The sequence below is a fragment of the Vulpes vulpes genome, chromosome X, assembly GCF_048418805.1.
Source record: "Vulpes vulpes isolate BD-2025 chromosome X, VulVul3, whole genome shotgun sequence".
In the NCBI taxonomy this organism is placed as follows: domain Eukaryota; kingdom Metazoa; phylum Chordata; class Mammalia; order Carnivora; family Canidae; genus Vulpes; species Vulpes vulpes.
The window spans coordinates 27,859,851-27,880,535 of record NC_132796.1 but is presented as its reverse complement, the minus strand read 5'-3'; the positions used below and the strand labels follow the sequence as shown (position 1 = coordinate 27,880,535).

General features: G+C 37.0%; 1 protein-coding gene across 2 annotated transcripts in view; it reads left to right on the top strand.

Moving 5' to 3' along the window:
* Window positions 1-20,685, top strand: part of DMD (dystrophin) — a 2,426,617-nt gene that overhangs the window by 779,916 nt on the left and 1,626,016 nt on the right. For both annotated transcript variants that reach the window (XM_072743155.1, XM_072743156.1), the window contains exons 6-7: window positions 4,415-4,587; window positions 11,081-11,199. In XM_072743155.1, the coding sequence (XP_072599256.1) occupies window positions 4,415-4,587; window positions 11,081-11,199 (292 nt within the window). The remainder of the gene's footprint in view (window positions 1-4,414; window positions 4,588-11,080; window positions 11,200-20,685) is intronic.

Below are 20,685 nucleotides of genomic sequence, written 5' to 3'. Positions count from 1 at the left end.
GCTAAAATAGCCAACCCTTCAGTGTGGTTCTCAGTGGGGCTGACATGGCTGGGTCTTTTTTTTAACATTTTAAAAAGTATTTTATTTATTTATTCCTGAGAGAGAGAGAGAGAGAGAGAGAGTGAGAGAGAAAGAGAAAGACAGGCAGAGACACAGGCAGAGGGAGAAGCAGGCTCCATGCAGTGAGCTCGATGTGGGACTTGATGCCAGGTCTTCAGGATCAGGCCCTGGGCTGAAGGCAGTGCCAAACCGCTGAGCCACAAGGGCTTCCCCCATGGTTGGGTCTTTATACCATTTCTCTTCATCAGTTCCTAGATCTGGGCTGCCCTAGGAAGGATTTGACCTTAGGTGACAGTCCCTGAGAGGACTCACAGGTGCAGGCTGTGACAGCTATAGCAACAATCTGTTCCTTGAACGATAATCTTGGTGGTGCATCTCCATATCCATCATGCCTTCTTTGCCCTGTTAACTCCTAGTCATTTTGTGAAATCACTGCTCATAGACATTTCAACTTTTTCCTTTTAAAAACAGATGCAGAGCTGTATGCACACACACTCATGCACACATTTGTTTAAATTGATTTTCTCTCTTTAGGGCCTATAAGCCCAAAGGATGGGAAATCTTTCCACTTTAAGACTCACCTTAGGACCAGCTCAGTGTCTGATGGAAGATTGGTCCTTAATAAAGATTTCTTGTTAATTGTCTTTTAGGTAGGGAAAGAATAGATCATCTTACATTGCCCTTTTTATTATTATTATTATTTTCTTAGCAGCATTTGTACCCAAATAGAAGAAGCAATACCAGTGAGGCTGAGGATGATAAGCTGAATTAATGACATAATGATGCCAAAGGAGTTTTGGATTGAATGCTGTGTTGTCCTTTAACATTATGTGCATAGAGGGCAGTCTGGCCAAGCATTTCACAAATGAGAGCCATTCATCATGGGAGGGTTGCCCGATCAGTGCAAATCACCACCACTGAGCCGGTGTGTGCTGAGTCCAGCCCAAGTTTAGCACAGGACATGAAATACATGTCTTGCAATCACTGTGCATGGAAGTTGTGTTGTGCCCCTTATAACTTTAGAATGTGATGCGAAAAATAATGTATCTTATATAATGATTTGACCTATTTATTCACTGAGTAACTGACTAAATAAGCAGGCCAGGAAGGAATTAAGAAAACTGGATAATCTACCTCTAAATAATAGATTTGGCTATCAAGGGATGGTGATAAACATATGCAAAGATTTCACATCTTCAAATCATTACCACATTTACAAAGCATCATCTCAAATCCTTTTCAAGTATTTTAAAGTTAGATTTAAGTCTACCCTAAAATTTGCATCGACTCTTTCATAAAAAGATGACTAACATTGAAGATGTTAAAATATGTATTTTCCCCGGAGGCCCTTGTTAACTTCTACATGGATGAAGAAGCAAAATAAAATGTCATATTTAGAATATGCAATAAATATTCATCATCTGATCAAATGTTGGTAGTATATGGACCTTATGCTTTCCAAAGAGAAAGCCCTTGGTGGCAAAAACTAATCACGTTTACTTATATATTTCCTTCAGGTATATGATAAGGGTCCTGACTCATATTTAAAAAGCTGCCTAGTAATTTTGCCTTTAGTAGGATATGTGGACGGTTCTATAATGTGGTGTCACTGCATTCTTGAAAGCTAGAGAAATGTTTAGAATGGATTTCTGCATCAGATTCGTTAGAAGAATGCAACTTGGAAATACAGCATTGCACAAAGCCTACAAGAGAATCAAATGTGCAGAAACTAATAAAAATAAACTCAAGAGTCTGGCCTTTTTGTCCTTCCCCCAAGGTCTGGGTTTCCACTTCCCTTCTGGCTTTTGCGAGAGAGGGGAGGGAGGAGCAGCCTCGTGGCCCCGCGGAGCCTCGTGACCCGCAGACCCTCCCCCTGCCCGGAAACTAGTCTAGAGCCTGGGTCCTTCCGGTTCCGCCGGCCGCGGGGGCGCCCTCTTCTGCTCGCTCTGAGGCCGCCTCCTGCTGGCGGGGTCGCGGGTCCTTTGTCACCCGCGCTGCGTTGTGTCCTCAGCAGCCACCTTCGGGCGCGCTCCCCGCAGGGCTTCTGCAGGCCCCCCGCCTCCGCTGTGCCGATGCCCCGCGGCTGAGCGACAGCGCGAGGGCTCGCGCTGGCCCTTGATGGGCTTCCTACGCAGGGTCGCGGCGGCCCTCGTGTCTCCCGCCATCTCTGTTGCAGCCGTTGCCAAATCCTCGGACGGGGCTTTCAGCTCAGCTGGGCAGGGTTGGCTTCTTTGCCACCATCCTGCTTGCAAGGGGCTTCTCCGTGACCTTTAACGACTAGGCCAAATTCCTCAGGCGAGGAGACTCCGCAAGCGACAGCCAGAAAGGCAGAAGAAGAAAGTGGCGATGCCAAGCCCGTTGGAAGTCCGGCCAGTGCCCAGGCAACCCGGGCCACACGGGCCCTCACGCCTGCAGCCTGCGGCTGGAGTGCGGCCGTGGGGACAGTGTGCGCCGGGACTGGGGCTGTGACGTCTCAAGGAGCAGCGGTGGAAGCTGCGACAGAGTGGCCCGCCCACAGTCCCACGGTGACCTTCCTGAGCCCAGTACACAAAACGACGCCGCTTGTCCTAGCACCACCTAACCAGTCTGCGCGTGAGGGCATCTTGAATGGACCCTCCTCTTTTCCCGACCTGTGCCTCACAACCCTAAGCCCTTAACCTCGCTGCTGAAAAAGAAACACAAGGGGGCAGAGAAGACAGCCTGTTACCCCGTCCCGGGGAGCATTTCGTGCTGCAGGAGGGAGGGCGGGGTGCCAGGACGAGTAAGACAACCCTCCAGGCGCCTGTGGTTTTCTGTGCATTTGGTGACCCTGCTCACGCCAGGGACTTTGTCGACAATGATCCTTCCAAGGTTCTTTTGTTCAGCGAGTGTCAGGTCCCTCTTCATTCCTGAGGCAGGGAGAAAGCTGACCTTTGCCCTGTCATCTAGGAAAGAGTGGGTCTCCGTGATCATAACTGACACTTCATGTTTTTGGAGACCGTGGCTTCTTCAGGTGACATATTCTTCTAAGACTGTTTCATAGAAAAGCTCAGAGATTAGCTTATCAGGTCCAAAATATCAAGAACACCCTGAAAAAAACACTGACAGTATCCTGTGTCGCTGGGCAGGTAGGTCTAGCCAAACACTTCCGGGGGGCCGCCGGCACTGTGCTTCTACACACCAGAGCAGGTCTCTGACCACCCCTGCAGAGGTGGGATGTGCCTCTTGTGTTCATCTAAGGACCTATGCTGTGTAGGTACCTTCAATGGGATTTTATGACTTTTTTTTAAATACAAAAGCAGCTTCTTAAATGCCATTTCCTGTGACCTGAGAGGCCTCACAAAGGAGCCAGAGTGCTGCACCATGTTTTGGGTATTTGTAACCTTTGTCCTTCTCTTGCATGTGAATCTCTTTCCTGAAAAAAGCTGTAACAAACTAAACCAGACTGACTACAAAACAAAAACAAATGAACAAAAAACCCCAAAGCAGTACATTCACAGCTTTTAGAGATACTTTCTCTTTCATTGTTTTTTACTTTAAATAGGTAAACTCATTTTTCTGTTCTTTTTTTCATTTCGATCAGTAAACATAATTTGCATTATTTTAAGTTATAGTATAAACCGGGATTTTATTTTACTATAGTCCTTTACTCTTTTTTCAAAAAAATTTTATTATTTATTCATGAGAGATACACACACAGAGAGAGGCAGAGACACAGGCAGAGGGAGAAGCAGGCTCCATGCAGGGAGCCCGATGTGGGACTTGATCCTAGGACTCCAGGATCACGCCCTGGGCAGAAGGCAGGCACTAAACTACTGAGCTACCCAGGGATCCCCAGTTGTCCTTTATTCTTAAAACAACCTTGGATGTATAAGAAACAGAGGCCTAAAAAAAAGATAGCCTTTTAAATGGCCCAATTAACACAAATTGTTAATAGCAAAGTAAAAATTTGAACCTAGGTTTAAATAAAGTAAGCTCATTCTCTTAGCCACTGTGCCATACTTTCTGTCCTAACACCACTAATATTAAGTCCTTGGTCAATAACAAGTCTGATGTTTTTGTACTCTTTCCTACCATATCCATTGAAAGCTAGATGAGCAATTCTAAAAGCACAAACTTTAAAGTTTAATGTAGCAGAATCCAGGAGTGATGTTAAACGTGTGCAATAAGTAGTGTATGGTGACACCTACCAATCGGAGTAAATTCCTAACTAACTAGAATGGACTCCGTCCTGGTCGAATCTATTTTTTCTCATTACTAATTGACTCTAAAATTCCTACCGCTTATTACTGAAGATTAGGACATTTAAATTGAAATTTGTGTGGTTCTTGTTCAGGGAAGGCATTTTCTTATGAAAATTTCTTTCCACATGTAGGTCAAAAATGTAATGAAAAATATCATGGCTGGATTGCAACAAACCAACAGTGAAAAGATTCTCCTGAGCTGGGTCCGACAATCAACTCGTAATTATCCACAGGTTAATGTCATTAACTTCACCACCAGCTGGTCTGATGGCCTGGCTTTGAACGCTCTCATCCACAGTCATAGGTAAGGAGACCACTGAGATATTGACTAATTTTTGTAAGTATTGATTTAGAGACTGATATCTTTTTTCACCAGTGTGGTTCCAGCTCATTTCCTGCTATGTAACATGTTATGTATTTAACCATATTGATCTATCCACTGGAATGTACTGAATAGGAATATCCTATTTTTATGTGATATATCATTTCGTTATTGAAATATTAAAATACTGGAGTGTGAATATGGTTATGGTGGGGGGCAAACGGACCAACATATTTGAAATTGGGAATCTGCCAGAAAATCAAGGTTAAGTTCTAACTTGGCTAAGAATGGAGTTGATCTTTCTAAACAAATAATGTATTAGTAGGGGCCGGAACAATAGCGCTAACATGGTTCCAAATCTCCTGTGAGTGGCTGTAGTAAAATTAATTACTATCATAAGGTTAATAATGTGAAAAAGAAACATTTCTCTTGTCAGATACACACTCAGCAAATACAGAGGGCCCTCTGTATTTTTTTAAAAAATATATTTCGGGATTAAAAGAGGCTTGGAGCATCTTAGCAACCAAGGCAAAGAGACCACAATTAATTCTATGACTCAGTGCTTAGAATATCAAAAGAAACAATTGCTCTGGAACAGCAGAGCAATTGCTGTAAAGCACTGAAAGAGAGTTCTGTGGATCTTCATAAAAAGAACTCATTGTAATATGGTGAACCAAATGTTCTTAACTGTATTCCATACACTTATATTTTCTAAGATAACAAAATAGTTCTTTGCTTTTTCTTGTAAAAGAAAAGAAGCTTAGTAAATTACTTGTTCAAGAAAAAGCAAAACAACATGGGAAATATGCCCATATAATACATTCATGTATATTATATGTGATATATAAATATATATTGTATGTATAATACATTCACTCTAAGGGATATCCGCTTTGGCTTTCCTGTTACCCATCTCTTTAACCAGCCCAATCCCCAGGGTCAGATACATTGCCTTGTTAACTGCGTTTGAAACGCCACTGGACTGCATCTGCCCTGATTTTCAATGCAGCTTATCTTTTCTCACTTTGATCTTTCTTTTCTTGAGGAGGCTCCCATTTCCCTATGCTGGTCTTGTTTCTAGAAAAGTCCAGAATATAAATTTTCTTCATGCTAAAACTCAATCTAAGAACAAATGCACTCTCAATAAGCAGCTTTGTCAGGTGTCTTGCTCCAGCTGGATTTAATTAACCCCATCCAGACTGAGTTTCCAGGTGAGTGACTCAGCAACCTGATTTTCAAAAGGAGGCAAACTCACACTCATTTGGCATGTTAAGCAGTGTTAACACATTGTTTTTCCTAAGTATGACACGAAGAAAAATACTGCACGGCTTCAATACAGCCAGATGAGAAGGAATAAGAGGCATTCGTTTTGCATTATAAGTCAGTACTGATTTATGCAGCCACATGCTTCACAGTAAGGGCCTGAACATATTGATCTTGCTGTTCATGTACATGTTTGCAGATGAACAGAAATACTGAGGATCGGGTTATGTGGTTCTTGTTGGCTCTTTAGCATATTCTTTTCAAGTGGAAGACTTCAGTCCTGCCAGCATGTTCACACACTACGTTTGTTAATATTATATTTTGTGTTTTCTGAATATATTTGTAATACAATAAACATTTCCAGATTGCCCTGCTCCGTCTGTCCCTGACCTACTCTTTCTCTCTCAAAATATCATTTATATATTCTCTCCTGTCATATTGAATGAATCATCAGTAACTACCTTTTCATATATAACATGGTTAGTTTTCAAGAGGTTTCTCAGAGTCGATAATGCTCTTTAATGAATCATCTCCCTCTTTTTGTCTTTGATAGATGTTCATATTGTTTACCTAAAGAAAAAAAAGGTTGAACTTTCTGTTCCAAGGTGACTGTCATTGGTACACTTAGGAATGTCATGAGGTGTTCTGATTTCAATGTGAGAGACTAAGCTATATAGAACAAAGGCATGCACTTAATATAGAGCATAGGGTTTGACAAAGAGCCTTGCCAAAGATTAGGATATTGATGCTTTATATCTGTTTAAGGCTAAATTTTATCTCAATATGTGTGAAATTAGAAGTATTATATTAAAACACAAAGTTGACTACAGGGCAGTTAAATGGAAGCCAGATTCTACTTCTGTGGGAAAACGAAATGATAATTGTCTACAAATACTCAAAATATACATATAAGTTGTAGTAAGTATAATGTTACAATTAAATTTTCTTCCCAATTCTTTATTTTAATTTATTACCATAGAGATAATAGCATGTGGTTAGGAAAAAGAGAGACGTTAGAGGGGGTTGCAAAGGAAAAAAAGAAAACAGAATATTTTTAAGACCCCAACTCCCTCTACTTCCTAAAAGTGTCAGCAACTTCTTTTGTTTTTTTCCCATAGTTTTCATAATTATGTATTTTTCTTTCCTGAATAATTGATATCTGACAGTAGATGGATTTACTCCTTGATGTGAAGCCCGTAAAGTGCATCTCTTTTTCCCGTCTATTTCCTAATTTGATTGCTATAATATAATCATTCCATTCTTAAAATTGTTGCCTGCATTACTTTAAGTGGTATTCTAAACTTGTCTCATCAAGTTTAGACAAGATCTGTTGACTACCTGATATAACAGATGACAGAATTATCACACTTCTTCCTCTTCTTTCCTCTCCACTTTCCATTTTGTTATTATAATGTTCTTAAAAGAATTTCTTTTGAGTATGGTTGACACACAATGTTACCTTAGTTTCAGATGTGCAGCATAGGGATTCAACAACTCTATGCCCTATGCTATGCCCACCACAAGTGTAGCTACCATGTGTCAGCATGCAATGTTATTATAGTATCATTGATTACATTCCCTATGCTGTGCTTTTTATTTCTGTGACTTATTCATTCCATTACTGGAAACCTGTATCTCCCACTCCTCTTCAGCCATCCCACCCTCCACCCTCCTATCTTATAATTATACTTGCATCAACAGTATCTGTAACATTTATATATGTACCTTCTAGGTGTTTTTGGCATGAGTCTATAAATTGAAAATGCATTACTATCATTTCAGAAATCTAATTAATCTTTGAACAAAATAATAGAAGTTAATGTTTATTAAGTTAATGTTATTTCATAGGCACTCTTCTAATTAAAATATCCCACCTGTTTCTCATGACATATATACTATAATTAGTCCCATTGCATCTATTGGGAAACTGAAGCATAGAGAGGTTGCATTATTTCCCTAAGACCATTTGGCTAATATGTGGTAGAGCCAGGATTTGAATTTATAGAGGACTCTGCTTATCTACTAGGCTATATTGTCTTACTCAATTAGTCTGTTTCCTCAAAAGGCTGGTGAACTTTGGTTGCACATTCTTATTTATGGGTTCAGGTCTGGGTTAACCTAGGAAGGTATATAGCTTTCTTTTGCTGTTGGTTAGTCTTACTATTCTTTATGTGTTTGGAAATCAGTCATTTAAATGTTAATTAATGATGAATTTTATTTTATTTTATTATTTTTTTAAAGATTTTATTTATTTATTCATGAGAGAGAGAGAGAGAGAGAGGCAGAGACACAGGCAGAAGGAGAAGCAGGCTCCATGCAGGGAGCCTGACGTGGGACTCGATCCTGGGTCTCTAGGATCACAACCTGGGCAGGAGGTGGCGCTAAACCGCTGAGCCACCCAGGCTGCCCAAATGATGAATTTTAATAATTTAAAACATTAATGCTAGAGGAGATCTTAAAGGCCACTCAGTACATTTCCTTCTTTTTTAAAATATTTTATTTATTTATTTATTTGAGAGAGAGTGAACCAGAGAGAGCAGAGCACAAGCTGAAGGGGAGGAGCAGAGAGAGTGAGAGGAAGAGGCAGCAGCAGACTTCGCTCTGAACAGGAAGCCTGACCTGGGACTTGACACCAAGACCCTGGGGTCATGACCTGAGCCAAAGGCGGATGCTTAACTGATTCGGCCACCCAGAGGCCCCCATTTCCTTTTTTTTTTTTTTTTAATGAGAGCACTGAAACTCAAATAGATAACATGACTTAGATAGCTCCTCATCCTGGTGATTAGTTCGTAGCCAAGAGGAGAAGGGGAAAGGGCTAGAATGAGGAAGCACTCTCTTCTTTTTTATCCTAATCATTTAACTTTGTTGATTGTAGTACAAGGGAGAAAGCTAGTCTCCCACACTCTCCCCCCTATATTAATTTCCACTTCCATTGCTGAGAGATGTAGAAAAGAAGGTGGGGCAGAAGTTGCATAGTATAGTTAAAACTTCCCCAAATAGTCTAGAACTTAATTTTTATTTCTTATAGTCTTTCCACTACTAGAGTTTGCTCCCAACTTATACATATTTTAGTTTCTAAAATACTTTTTGCTCTCCAGGGTAACTTGGAGTATAGAGGACCCATTAGACTTCCTAAGAAGTAGACAAAATTCTGGTAAATTAATCCAGGTAGCATCAAGTAAAGAAAAGGCGATGAGAGTTAAATGAGTGAGTTGTACCTTTATTTTCAGTTAATGGTTTTTGAAAATTGCAGCTAAGCCTGTCTTTATAATTTCCTCCCTTACAGAGCATGAGTTCTTAAGCAGGAGTCCATTGACAGACCCAATTCTCCTAAAATTGTATGTAAATCATGTGTAAAGATATGGACAGGTTTGTGTATGGATGAAAGTTTTACAGTGCTCATCAGATTCTCAAAGGTATCTGTGATCCAGAAAAGGCAAAGAACTACTGGACTAAAAGTTTCCAGTGTTGTAGGGATAAACTGTAATTCCTTAAACAGCCAGTGCCTTTCACAGACTCATCCCAGTTCCCCATCCTAACACTCCCGCTGCTTCTTGATACTGATGATCTCTGAATGGAGCCAGGCCCATGAGGTCTGACTGAGCACATTCTGCTTTCTTCTCCTGTAAAAACTTTGATTTTTTAAATATCCACACAACTCAGAATTCCCTTCTCAAAAAGTTCTTAAATCTAAACCCCAAACACCATTTAAGAATCCCTTAACCCTCAAAAAATATTTCTTGACCTCTTCAGATTTTAGAAAACCTTATATCTTACTACGTGTACTTTTCACATTTAGAATTCGTTTTAACTTATGATGTGTGTGGTTTCTTCCTTATTAGGTTTTTAAGTCCCTATAGGATAAGAACTCCCTCTTACATTTCTTCGTGTTTTCTCAATAATCAAGTGAAATGATATTCATATAGTATGTTCTCATCCATTGTCTAGTTGTGTGTCAACAAAATATATTGAGTCAACAAATATTTAATCAACAAATATTTATAGACCTGCTCCTATGTGTCAGACTGGGTTTCTAAAAGTGAATGAAATTGGTAGGGGAAAAATTGTGTATTCCACATTCTAGCAGGGGAAACATAAATAGACAAGATTAATTAAATATATAAAATATTAAATAGTAGTAAGTGGTGATGAGAAAGAAAGGAATAAGGAATGAGTATGTGTGAGTTTGATTTGGGAGTGTGCAATTTTAGGTGGGGAGAGGGCAGGGAAGGCCACACCAATAATGTGGCTTTTGAGAAAAGACACAAAGGAAGTAGAGGAGTGAGCCATGTCAATGTCTGGGGTAAGAGAATTCTAGGCAGGAGCAGCACATGCAAATACAGAAACTACCTAGGCCTGTTTGAATATGAGAAGAGAGGCAAGAAATAATTAGAGTGTTAACCAGGAGCCAGTAGATGTTGGGCCTTGTAGGTCACAGGTAAATCAATGAATTTTACTCCCCAATAAGAGAGATTTGAGAAGTTTATGATGAAACTTTTTAACAGATCACTCTGAGAGCTTTGCTTAGAATAGATTAACAAGGGCAAAGGTGGAAGCAGTTGGAAAGTTAATACAATAAATACTCCATGCAAGATAAAACGGTGGTTTAGATTGAGGTGATGGCAGCAAGGATAGTGAGAAGTGGTCAAATTCTGGATATATTTCCAACTAAGTGTTGTATAAGAGTAAGAGTCAGCAAATTAGACTCCAAGATTTCTGTCTGAGCCACTGCAAGTTTAAGCTTGTCCTTGATTATTGAGGAAAGAAGTAAAAGAAAAGTAGGTGGGTTGGGGGAGTGTGATGGGGATGAATACCAGAAGCTTGGTTTTGGACACCTGAGGTTTATGATGACTGTAAGTGGGGATACTGAATAAACAGATGAATCTAGAGTCGGGAGTTTAGGGAAGAAGTCTGGGCCAGGCTTATAAAATTGGAACTTACCAGCAAATGGCTGGCATTCAAATTTCTGAGACTGGATGACATCAATATATTTTTTGTTGCTTGGCAAGGTAGAATAAATTCTCCTTTGTTTTCTTCAGGATTTTCAAGTAAAATTGTGACTTGTTAAATGAAAAGTGTTATTGAGGGGTAATAAAGAGTAACACTCTTAAGGATGATGGGCATGGGTTGTCAATTAAAAATCAGAAATGAAGTGAATCTTGTGAAATATTGTAAATTGATTTATATTTATTTTTATGTATGTGTGTTTCAGGCCAGACCTGTTTGATTGGAATAGTGTGGTTTGCCAGCAGTCAGCCACACAACGCCTGGAACATGCATTCAACATTGCCAAATATCAATTAGGCATAGAGAAACTGCTTGATCCTGAAGGTCGGTACATTTCTGGACTACCATAGTTTTTAGTATAGTTTAATATTTATAATCTCAGACTTAACATTTCTACAAACTAAGCATGAAAGAGAAACTATGCATTATATGTTTTTCTATATCCTGGATGTATTTAAAATGATCTGTCTTCTTGCAGTGTATTATAAATTGTCCTATATGGATTTAGTTCTCAAAATACTATTATCTAAAATTAAAGTGTAAAACTTGAGAAAAAATTTTAAGCCTTTAGAATTGTATACACCTCATGGATGAAGCATGCTACATTTGAAGTACATTGACTCCAAATAGTTAAAAAAAAAGTTCATGTTTTGCTTATTCTACCAAGAGATTTGATAGACTAATCAGCTATAATTAATTAGCTACTCTTGCCAATTTCATTCATATATTCTATAAAAGGCAACATGGTTTACTGTTGAAATCAGGAAATCTATTCCTGGCTCTGCTTCTGTTATAATTTGTCACTCTGGGGGAAATCCTCCATTGAATGGTTATTCATTTTCTCCTTCTTCAGTTGACAGGCAGCACTGTATTTATATTTTTATTATATTATGCTTAAGTAAATTTCATCATTATCTCTGGTGCTACATAGTCATACTTTCCAGATACATGGATTAGAGGGATAATGATTCTTGACCTCTGCTTTTCTTCTAGCCTATGAGGTACTTTTTTTGTTTGCCAACTTGTTTGAAATTGCAGACTCTCTTCTCACTTTCTTGAGGTTTTAAAAACATACTCTAAAACCAGAATTTGGAGAAGCAGTGTCAGTGGAGCTGATATTTGGGTAGGGTTATAGAATTAAATGGTGGGGATCCCTGGGTGGTTCAGCAGTTTGGTGCCTGCCTTTGGCCCAGGATGTGATCCTGGGGTCCCGGGATCGAGTCCCGTTAAAAAAGAAAAAAAAAAAAAGAAAAAAAAAGAATTAAATGGTCTTTGGGGTATTGAATCAGTTCCAACTAAGGAGATCAAGTGGTGGTAATAGGTCTTATCAGGAAACGCTCAGAAATAACTCAGGGGATATTCTTTCACTGATGAATTTGTTGTTAAGTAGAATCTAATCCTCTGTATTGCAGACCTCATTACCTCATCTTATTGACAGCAGATCCATATGATGGCGATGGAGGTGTGTGTGTGATTTTAAATTCAAAAGAAAATATATCAATCAAAATAAAAATTTAGTCATTTTAAATGAGATATTTAACTATGACAAGAACCAGAATACTCTCATGTAATTGACTGATACATTGCTCTTGGTAGGCACATGTACTTGGGAAGGAAAATTATAATAGCACAAATGTGTTTGTGAGTTGAAATCAGATTAAGTTCATTAGAAATGTTTCTTCTGCTTTAAATAATGCATAATTTAGCACTGACTCCTGTAAATTCTTTGTGTTGCTTCAATAGATGATTAGCATCTCTCCTGCCCTGGTTTAGCTCTAAGGAAGAGATTGTATCAATCATATTTTCTTGTTTTTCAGGATGGGGGAGGGTTACCTCACTATTGACTCCCATACTGATTTTCATGTTCTTTTATACTCCAGCGAGGTAGAGAAAGGCAGAAGTAATGAAAATATGAACTCGAACCCCTAAGGATAAGAGCTACAGTGTATGGATTTGAAGGATAAGCCTGTTAATAGTGTTTTGTTTTTCATGAAACTCATATATGGTAACCAGTTCCCAATATCTAGGATATATGCTCTGGTTATGCTTGTGTGTGCCCTGTCCTTCATAAAATAGTAAGAGTAGGTTTGAGTAGGTTTGAAATAGACTTTTTTTCTTGTTAAGTAATAAAATGGCCTTTGATCTTAAATCTTCCTTTGAATCAGTGAAATAGGACACCAAATAGGTGTCCACATCATAATCAGAAAGTAGATTGGTAAGCCTGTAATCAGAAAAGGGCAGTTACGTGAATGATGTGTTTTATAGCATAAATTTTCCAATTTTCCCAAATGGAAAGTATATGTTGAAATGTACATCTTGTCTACCATTATAATCTCTCAAACAACAATTCAGAGTCAACCAAAAATGATATGAAATACAAGCTGATTAATAGAGAGCAAACCACTGGTTATGGTTTCATTTTGCCAATAAAGTCTTCTATCCGAAAACTTTCTGTTCATGGGCTCCCTTCCAATTCAAAGAGCATTCTGTCTCCTAAAATGGTTTATTACGGTTTATTTATGGCTGTCAGTAGGATGAAGATTCAACATAAATCTTACTTTATATTTTTAGGTATGTGTCAATTTCTGCCGGTGTGTTAGAGAAATACCCTAATATGCATCTAGAAATTGTTCAGAATCTTTCTTAGAGATGATATCAATGATAATTGAAGGAAAAAATATTAACTAAATCATGAGGATTTTTATTTACAGATTCATTAGTCACAAAAGACAGAATAGCATTTCTAAGAGTTTATCTCTTCAATGTATCTAACATGGGAGATTCATGGACTTCTTTCATGCCCTCTATGGTAATTACGTTTGAGATGTTCATATTTTTATTTAACCAGATATTGGTCCTTTAGCTTATGCACGATGATGTCAGCTATTCTCCAACGCAATTTTCATTTCATATCTAATATGCTTTTTAGGAGATTAATAAAACATTTCGCTTAATGTTTGGAGAGATTTTTATTTGGGGGGGGGGGGGAATTGAAGTTATATTTGGCCTAAGAAGTACCTGCCAAAAAATGTTTTTAGAATTTTAAATATGTGCTTTGCTGATTGGGTTGATTTATAAATTAAAAAGTCATTGAAATATAATTTGGAGGTTTTCATGTCTTGCATATATTGACTTTGGTATGCTTTGTTTGGCTTTAACTGGTGTTTTGAGGCCTGAGGTTTGGTTTTAAGAGGAATTGCCTTTTAAAATAAGTAGCAGTAAGTATTAGCATAAGCAATTTCAGGAGCTGTTTTTGCTGTGTTTAAATGTTAACACATGCAAAAATAAGTACTAGTAGGGTAAAATTATTTGATAATTTACGTGCCTTTATGCTCGTAGATATAAAAGGTTTATCTCCTTCAAAATATATTCCATTGTGAATCAGGCGATTCACTTTCTGTCACGATTTCCCTATAAGACATGCTTACTACTTCATTGTGGGTTTTATATACCCACAATTATTGTTTGCTTCCCTGAATTTCAAGAAATTAGTTTGTTTGCCAATCCACACAGCACTTTCTGCATTAAGAGAATGCTTTGTCAGCTTTTTCATGGGAATAACAAAGTGAAGTTGTTCTTTATAAAGGAATAAAAAAATTGGGGATAAAAATTGTGCTGGTTCTAGATATCTTTTGCATATCATTGTTGTTAATCATTTCTGTTTGGGGTATGCAATATGATGTGGAAATGCCCTCACTTATTTACCAGGGTAACTTTAGAATGAAAAATAAATGAATGGTGAGAGTCAAATTTGAGGAACACTATGGCTTGTGAGAAATATTTGTAACCTCAAAATGATATTTACATACCAATTACTTTGGTTTTAATAGACTTCATTTTAACTTTGTGAAGATGGTGACACATTGTATTTTCTGCTTGGCTAATCCCTGCATCACTCTTCAGTTTTTATTTTTAGAGTCTACTTTTCCAAGAATACGCTCTGCCTTTTGGAAAGTTATACTCTTGAAGTGAATGATTTCAGACTTAACTTTGTATCCATGCAGTTTTGTTAGCCTTTAAAAAAATTCAAGGGAAAATATGTAGCATTTGCCATAAAAGAGAAGAATGCTTTTAAGGCCTCTTATTTGGGTATTAGTTGTTTGAGCAAGCAGTGTTTTTTTTCTTTCATCTTGGTTCCAACAATCACATTTTGATTGCCTAACAACAAGAAATATTAGTAAGTAGTTTACATTAAGATGGAAAGAGTAAGACCATACTACCTCAGAAGGATGTTGTTAACTTAAATAACTAGAACTTTTTTATGGACATACATATTAATTTCCTATCGTTTGTACTGATTGTTTTTCCAAGACTCACTATAGAATACCTTTTTTCCCCCAGAAAATGTAATGAGATTGGAATAGAGTGGTGTTCCCTATGTATATGATTTAAACTAGAAATTATTTTAAGTATCTCAGATCCTTTAGAACCAAACTCTCTTCAGTGTAAAATGTTCTTTTTCCATATATTAAAGAAAATATTTTAGTAGTACATGGGAATAAAAATTGGTCATTACCTTTTTGATGACAAAGTAACCTGGGCAAAATATGTGATATTTTTGCCCCACCCCCCCTTTTAAAATTGATTTATATCATTATTTCTGGCAGAAATACTGTAGGTTGTTACTATCTAAAACTAAATCCTGAGTTTCTTGGAAGAACATTTTTTAGTCTAGTTATTCTGTTACAGAAAATGGAAAGTATCATCATCTGCTTATGCAGATATGATAATAGCAAAATAATGTTCTTATTATGTCAGCAGGAGACCACTTTTTCCAGGATTTCTTTTTTAAAGAAACATTAAAATTTGATCATTAAAACCAAATTATATCATTTAATAGTTGTTAAATGTAATAATAATGAAAATATTTCTTTAATTTTGAACTTCAATGGATTGCATTTGAAATGAGCAAATTAGAGATGGTGCTGTATTAGCAAAGGAATGGGGTACATTAGTAAATTTAGTGTTGCCGTCTCATTTACTTAATGTATATTGAGCACAACCTTTTAGCAAAGGAATTTGGGAAACACTGTTAAATAATTTAAATATATACTTTCATTAGCATTGTTTAGAACAGAGATCAACATTGATATCTAATGAGGCTTTAGCAAACCTGAAGGCTGATGCAGAAGTCCACAGAAATGTGATTAACATATTTCTAGCCTGCATATCATGAGACTAAGGCTACTTATTAGGATATCCTTGACTAGTTTTAGGTTTTACCCTGAATCACATTTTTTTTAACAACTTGTCTTTTCCATGGGCAGACACATTACATAACTAGCCTTGACTATCTAGTGCCACTTTAATATACTTTAATATGTTTGAGTTGAAGATAATTTTACAAGAGTATCTGGAAGCATCCTTAGTTTTATTATCACTGCTACTGTAGAAAAAAATCTTTAAGGGACAATGAGGTAGTACTTTGTATATCAGAGTAATACATAGCAAAATAAGTAAATGAAAACTTTCTATGTCGGTAAAAGGTTATCAATAATAGTATACAAATATATTAGCATAAAAATGAGGATAGAGATTATATTAACATTGTGATACAGGTGACTATATTAACATTAAGATATTACTGTTGGAATCTCTTATTTCCTGATGGAAAACTTTAAATTGCTTGTCACAACAGAAATCCAAAACAAATATGTTAACATTTTCTAGTAGCTTGAATAGTTAACAGTGGCATAATGGGAAGTAGGGCATGGAGAAAGAGAGAGAGAGAGAGAGAGAGAGAGAGAGAGAGAGAATGTGAATTTATTGTCTCTTTTTGATATACTCTTTTCTACATTATTCTCACTTCAGATAGCATAGAACGCTTAATATTTTCAGGGCATATAAGTAATAAATTGATGTGCTTTTTATTTTGTTGATTCATATCAGTCATTTGGATGACTGAAATAATTGGATATAACTGTCCCAAATTCACCCACTTAGACAACAGGGAAACCTCCAAAACATTAAAAATGATATCTGTGTGTGTACATGGCCTGAATTTACCCTTATACCATAATTTAGCATCTTGTACTAATCTTTCATGTCCTTTTATCACAATTTGCACTCCATGGAAAACAGTCCATTTATATTTTTTATCTCTTGTAGGAGCTGATTTGCTAAAATGAATATTATTCATGGTTATAGTTAAGTAATGTAGTTTCTCACTTGATTGTGAATTTAAATAATGAAGTATAATCTAACATGTGATTTAATATTTGCACTGTGTATGAGTTTTTTTTCCAAAGATTTTTATTTATTTATTCATGAGAGACAGAGAGAGAGAGGCAGAGACACAGGCAGAGGGAGAAGCAGGCCCCATGCAGGGAGCCCGACGTGGGACATGATCTGGGGACTCCAGGATCACGCCCTGGGCTGAAGGCAGGCGCTAAAACCACCGAGCTACCCAGGGATCCCGTGTGTATGAGTTTCTATACCAAATTTGTTCAGAAGCATTTGAGTATAATCCGTGCCTAGATAACTGGGAATTTCTTTTCAGTTATTTTACCAGGATGTTTTCTATCTAAGTGGGGGAAACATAACATGTTAGGCCTATATAGTCACAATAAATTATGTTGAATGACTGATAGGACATCTATAAATTGTTTAAACAGTTGGGAAATGCATCCTCCACATTCCAATGCTGAATGACCTACAATAGATATTTTGTGAATGGTATCCCTAGGTATAACATTGCTAGGAGTCCATTAGACTGTTAAGGAAAATATATTAGAAAAATAATTTGTTGTGCCTTTGATACTGATTTTAATCGAACTCAGCTATGAAGCATTAAATGAGATATTAGTAAGTGTTCCATAGTTGATATCTGTGTTTCTTATGTGTCACAGAGGATTGTAGCCTTAATCAAAAGCATTTTAAATATTTAATGACAGAAAATGATAAAATGGCATAAAGAGTTTCAAAATTTTTGAGGTTTCTATTAAATCAGTGATAATGTTTGAAAGTAAAGCATATGTTACTTATAGCTGGAACATTTTGATTCATGTCACTGTCTTCAAATTAGAATTAACTATGTTTGATAAAAAAATCATAGAAGATATCATAGAACTTGCAGATAAGTATCTGAAAGCCTTAAAACTCAGTATTAGGGAAAGAGATTATCAGGTTGATCTATATATTTCCCAGTTAAGTAATTTCCCTATATAGACATTCATGGGCCATTTAATAGCTGGAATATGAAATATAAGATGAAAATGTATTAGAAAATATGTTTAAACAGAAAATACATTTACAAAATACATTTCTATGCTATTCTAAAATAGTTTAGAAAAATATTTAGGTGAAATAATATTGAATTCCATTTAATTCTCATAACAGGATGGTTATCCTTGTGAAAGAGACAAGGAGCTTCCTAGTCGTCTTGTGATTATACTTAAAAATAATTAAACTAATTAATAATATACTCTTAGATTTATTTTATGACAAATTTGTGGGGTTAGTCTTGTGATTATACTTAAAAATAATTAAACTAATAAACTAATAATATACTCTTAGATTTATTGTTTTATGGCAAATTTGTGGGTCATATGTGGGTCTACTTGAGAGATGAGCAAACTGTTATAGTGTTAAGTGTTTAGGAATGTTATATATTATTAAAATATAATGTGGTGGTTGAAACCCAGGGTTTTTACTTTTTAGAAATAATCAATTGTTCTGTAGTATCATTCTTGTGAATTACCTTTTCAATATTGCTGAATAAGCTTGCCTTAAATAGAAGCACAGTTAACCCTTAAAAAGGATTTTTCTAATATATCACCAGTGATATAAACTAAAATATATAAAGTTCCTTTTGCTAAAATATAACTAAAATTTAAGTAGGGCAACCATGTTCTAGGACCCTCACATACTTTATCCTTTTTTTTTACACAATAATTCCAGAGCATTTAATCCTTATAGGAAAACTGAGTCTTAGGAAGCTTTCCTAAACCCAAGATTACACCGTGAACAGATAGATTAGCTGGAATCAAATTCAGGTTTATTTCTTTTCAGAGTCCATGTTATTTCCAACAGGAGTACCCAATAAAATATTGTGGGGTGGTTTATGAAAACACTGGGGTTGGAGCAGATATTCTGATTTCATTTGTCTCAGGTGGGCCTCTGCCACCAGCAATTTTTAAGAGCTCATCAGGTGAGACCATCATATAGCCACAGTAGTAATAGCTGTGATAGAACAGTTGTTTCTATGAGATATACCTTTTTAGAGGATAAAATCTGAATCTGTTGTTCCAGAGTTTGTTCAGACATCTAGCATTTTCTTCCTGGAAAGATGACTAAGGCTGCTGTTCAAATCCTCACTTTACTGGAGCATTGCTTATTGGTAACAGTCCTGTTGTTAATGAGAAGTGGCTCATCCACCAGATAAAATAGAATGAGCCTGATGTCATATAAACTGGCTACCAAAACATTTTCTTTAGGATTAAGGGACTTGTCTTATCTCTTGTCGGCACAGCTCTCTCTTTCTCTATCCATCCCTTCTTCTGTTTATTACTTCACAGACGTGTTTGTGATGGAATGGTGCTCTCTCTGAAGCACGATGCCACCAAAGTGTCATCGAGGACCACCTGTGCAGAGGCGGTCCTTGACTCTTCATCCTTTTGTTTTTCCTTTTCTCTCTTCCTTTCTCACTTTGATCCCAACTAATATCATTGTGCCTTGTCATCAGGGCTTTGATGATCCCTTTTTCAACCAGTACATATTTCTTTCACTGGCGCAGCTGATAAAGCCAATAAAGCCTTTTATTCCAGAGGAATTTTCAATATTAACTAAAGGATAATGAAATAAAAGAAATTTAAATGGCAGTAAAATAATTCTTTTTTTGCAGAATAAAGTTTGTGATCCTATAAATCTATTTATAAGAAGCAAATGGCTTTAGTTAACTTCATAATCTTTGATGTTAATACCACAAATAGGTTAGCTTTAATCAAAGCCATTTACCTAGGATGAGTTTCGCTAAACAGCCTGTATTTCAGCCAGATATATGACTTTTTTTTTTTTTAGATTTTATTTATTCATTAGAGAGACAGAGAGAGACAGGCAGAGGGAGAAGCAGGCTCCATGCAAGGAACCCAACGTGGGACTTGATCTGGGGTCTCCAGGATCACGCCCTGGGCTGAAGGTGGTGCTAAACCGCTAAGCCACCAGGGCTGCCCCAGATACATGACTTTTAATGGTAGGATATAATGGTCATTGTAGCTTGCAGTGTCACTTTGTGAGGGGATCAAACTGGTAATTATATTCACAGATGTAATAAAATTTAATCTAATACTACATTTACTTAGCTGTATACAGGGATAGAAGGCAGGAAATCTGCTGGCATGAAATCTTTATGTCATTGGATGGCCCAGAAGCAACGGAAATATGCACATGTGCCCTTCGTCCAAATCAGGTACATCTGGTAAGGACAAGATCCTACGTCAGTATGGGCCACATGACATAAAGAAGCTGTTGCCTTGATTTCCCACCGATATTTAATATCATTCTAGTCATTCTAGTCATCTAGAGGATGAAGGGCTGCATGTCACTTCATAGCTCCCCCTCCACCCACTGGTCTAAGAGTAGCTGTACCTAGCAAACAAAAGAGACACAACACTCCACAACTATCTTCACCTCATAATTCTAAGAAAATAAGATTCTCTGGTCATTTTCCCAGGCAAGTTTACATTATTAGCCCAGGCCTGATTTTAACCTTTTATTCACAGAGCCAGACAGCTTTGGGTTGAAATCCTGTTTGCCTTTGTCCCCCCTCCTTCAAAAAAAAGAAAGAGAGTGTGAGTGAGAGAGAGATAGAAA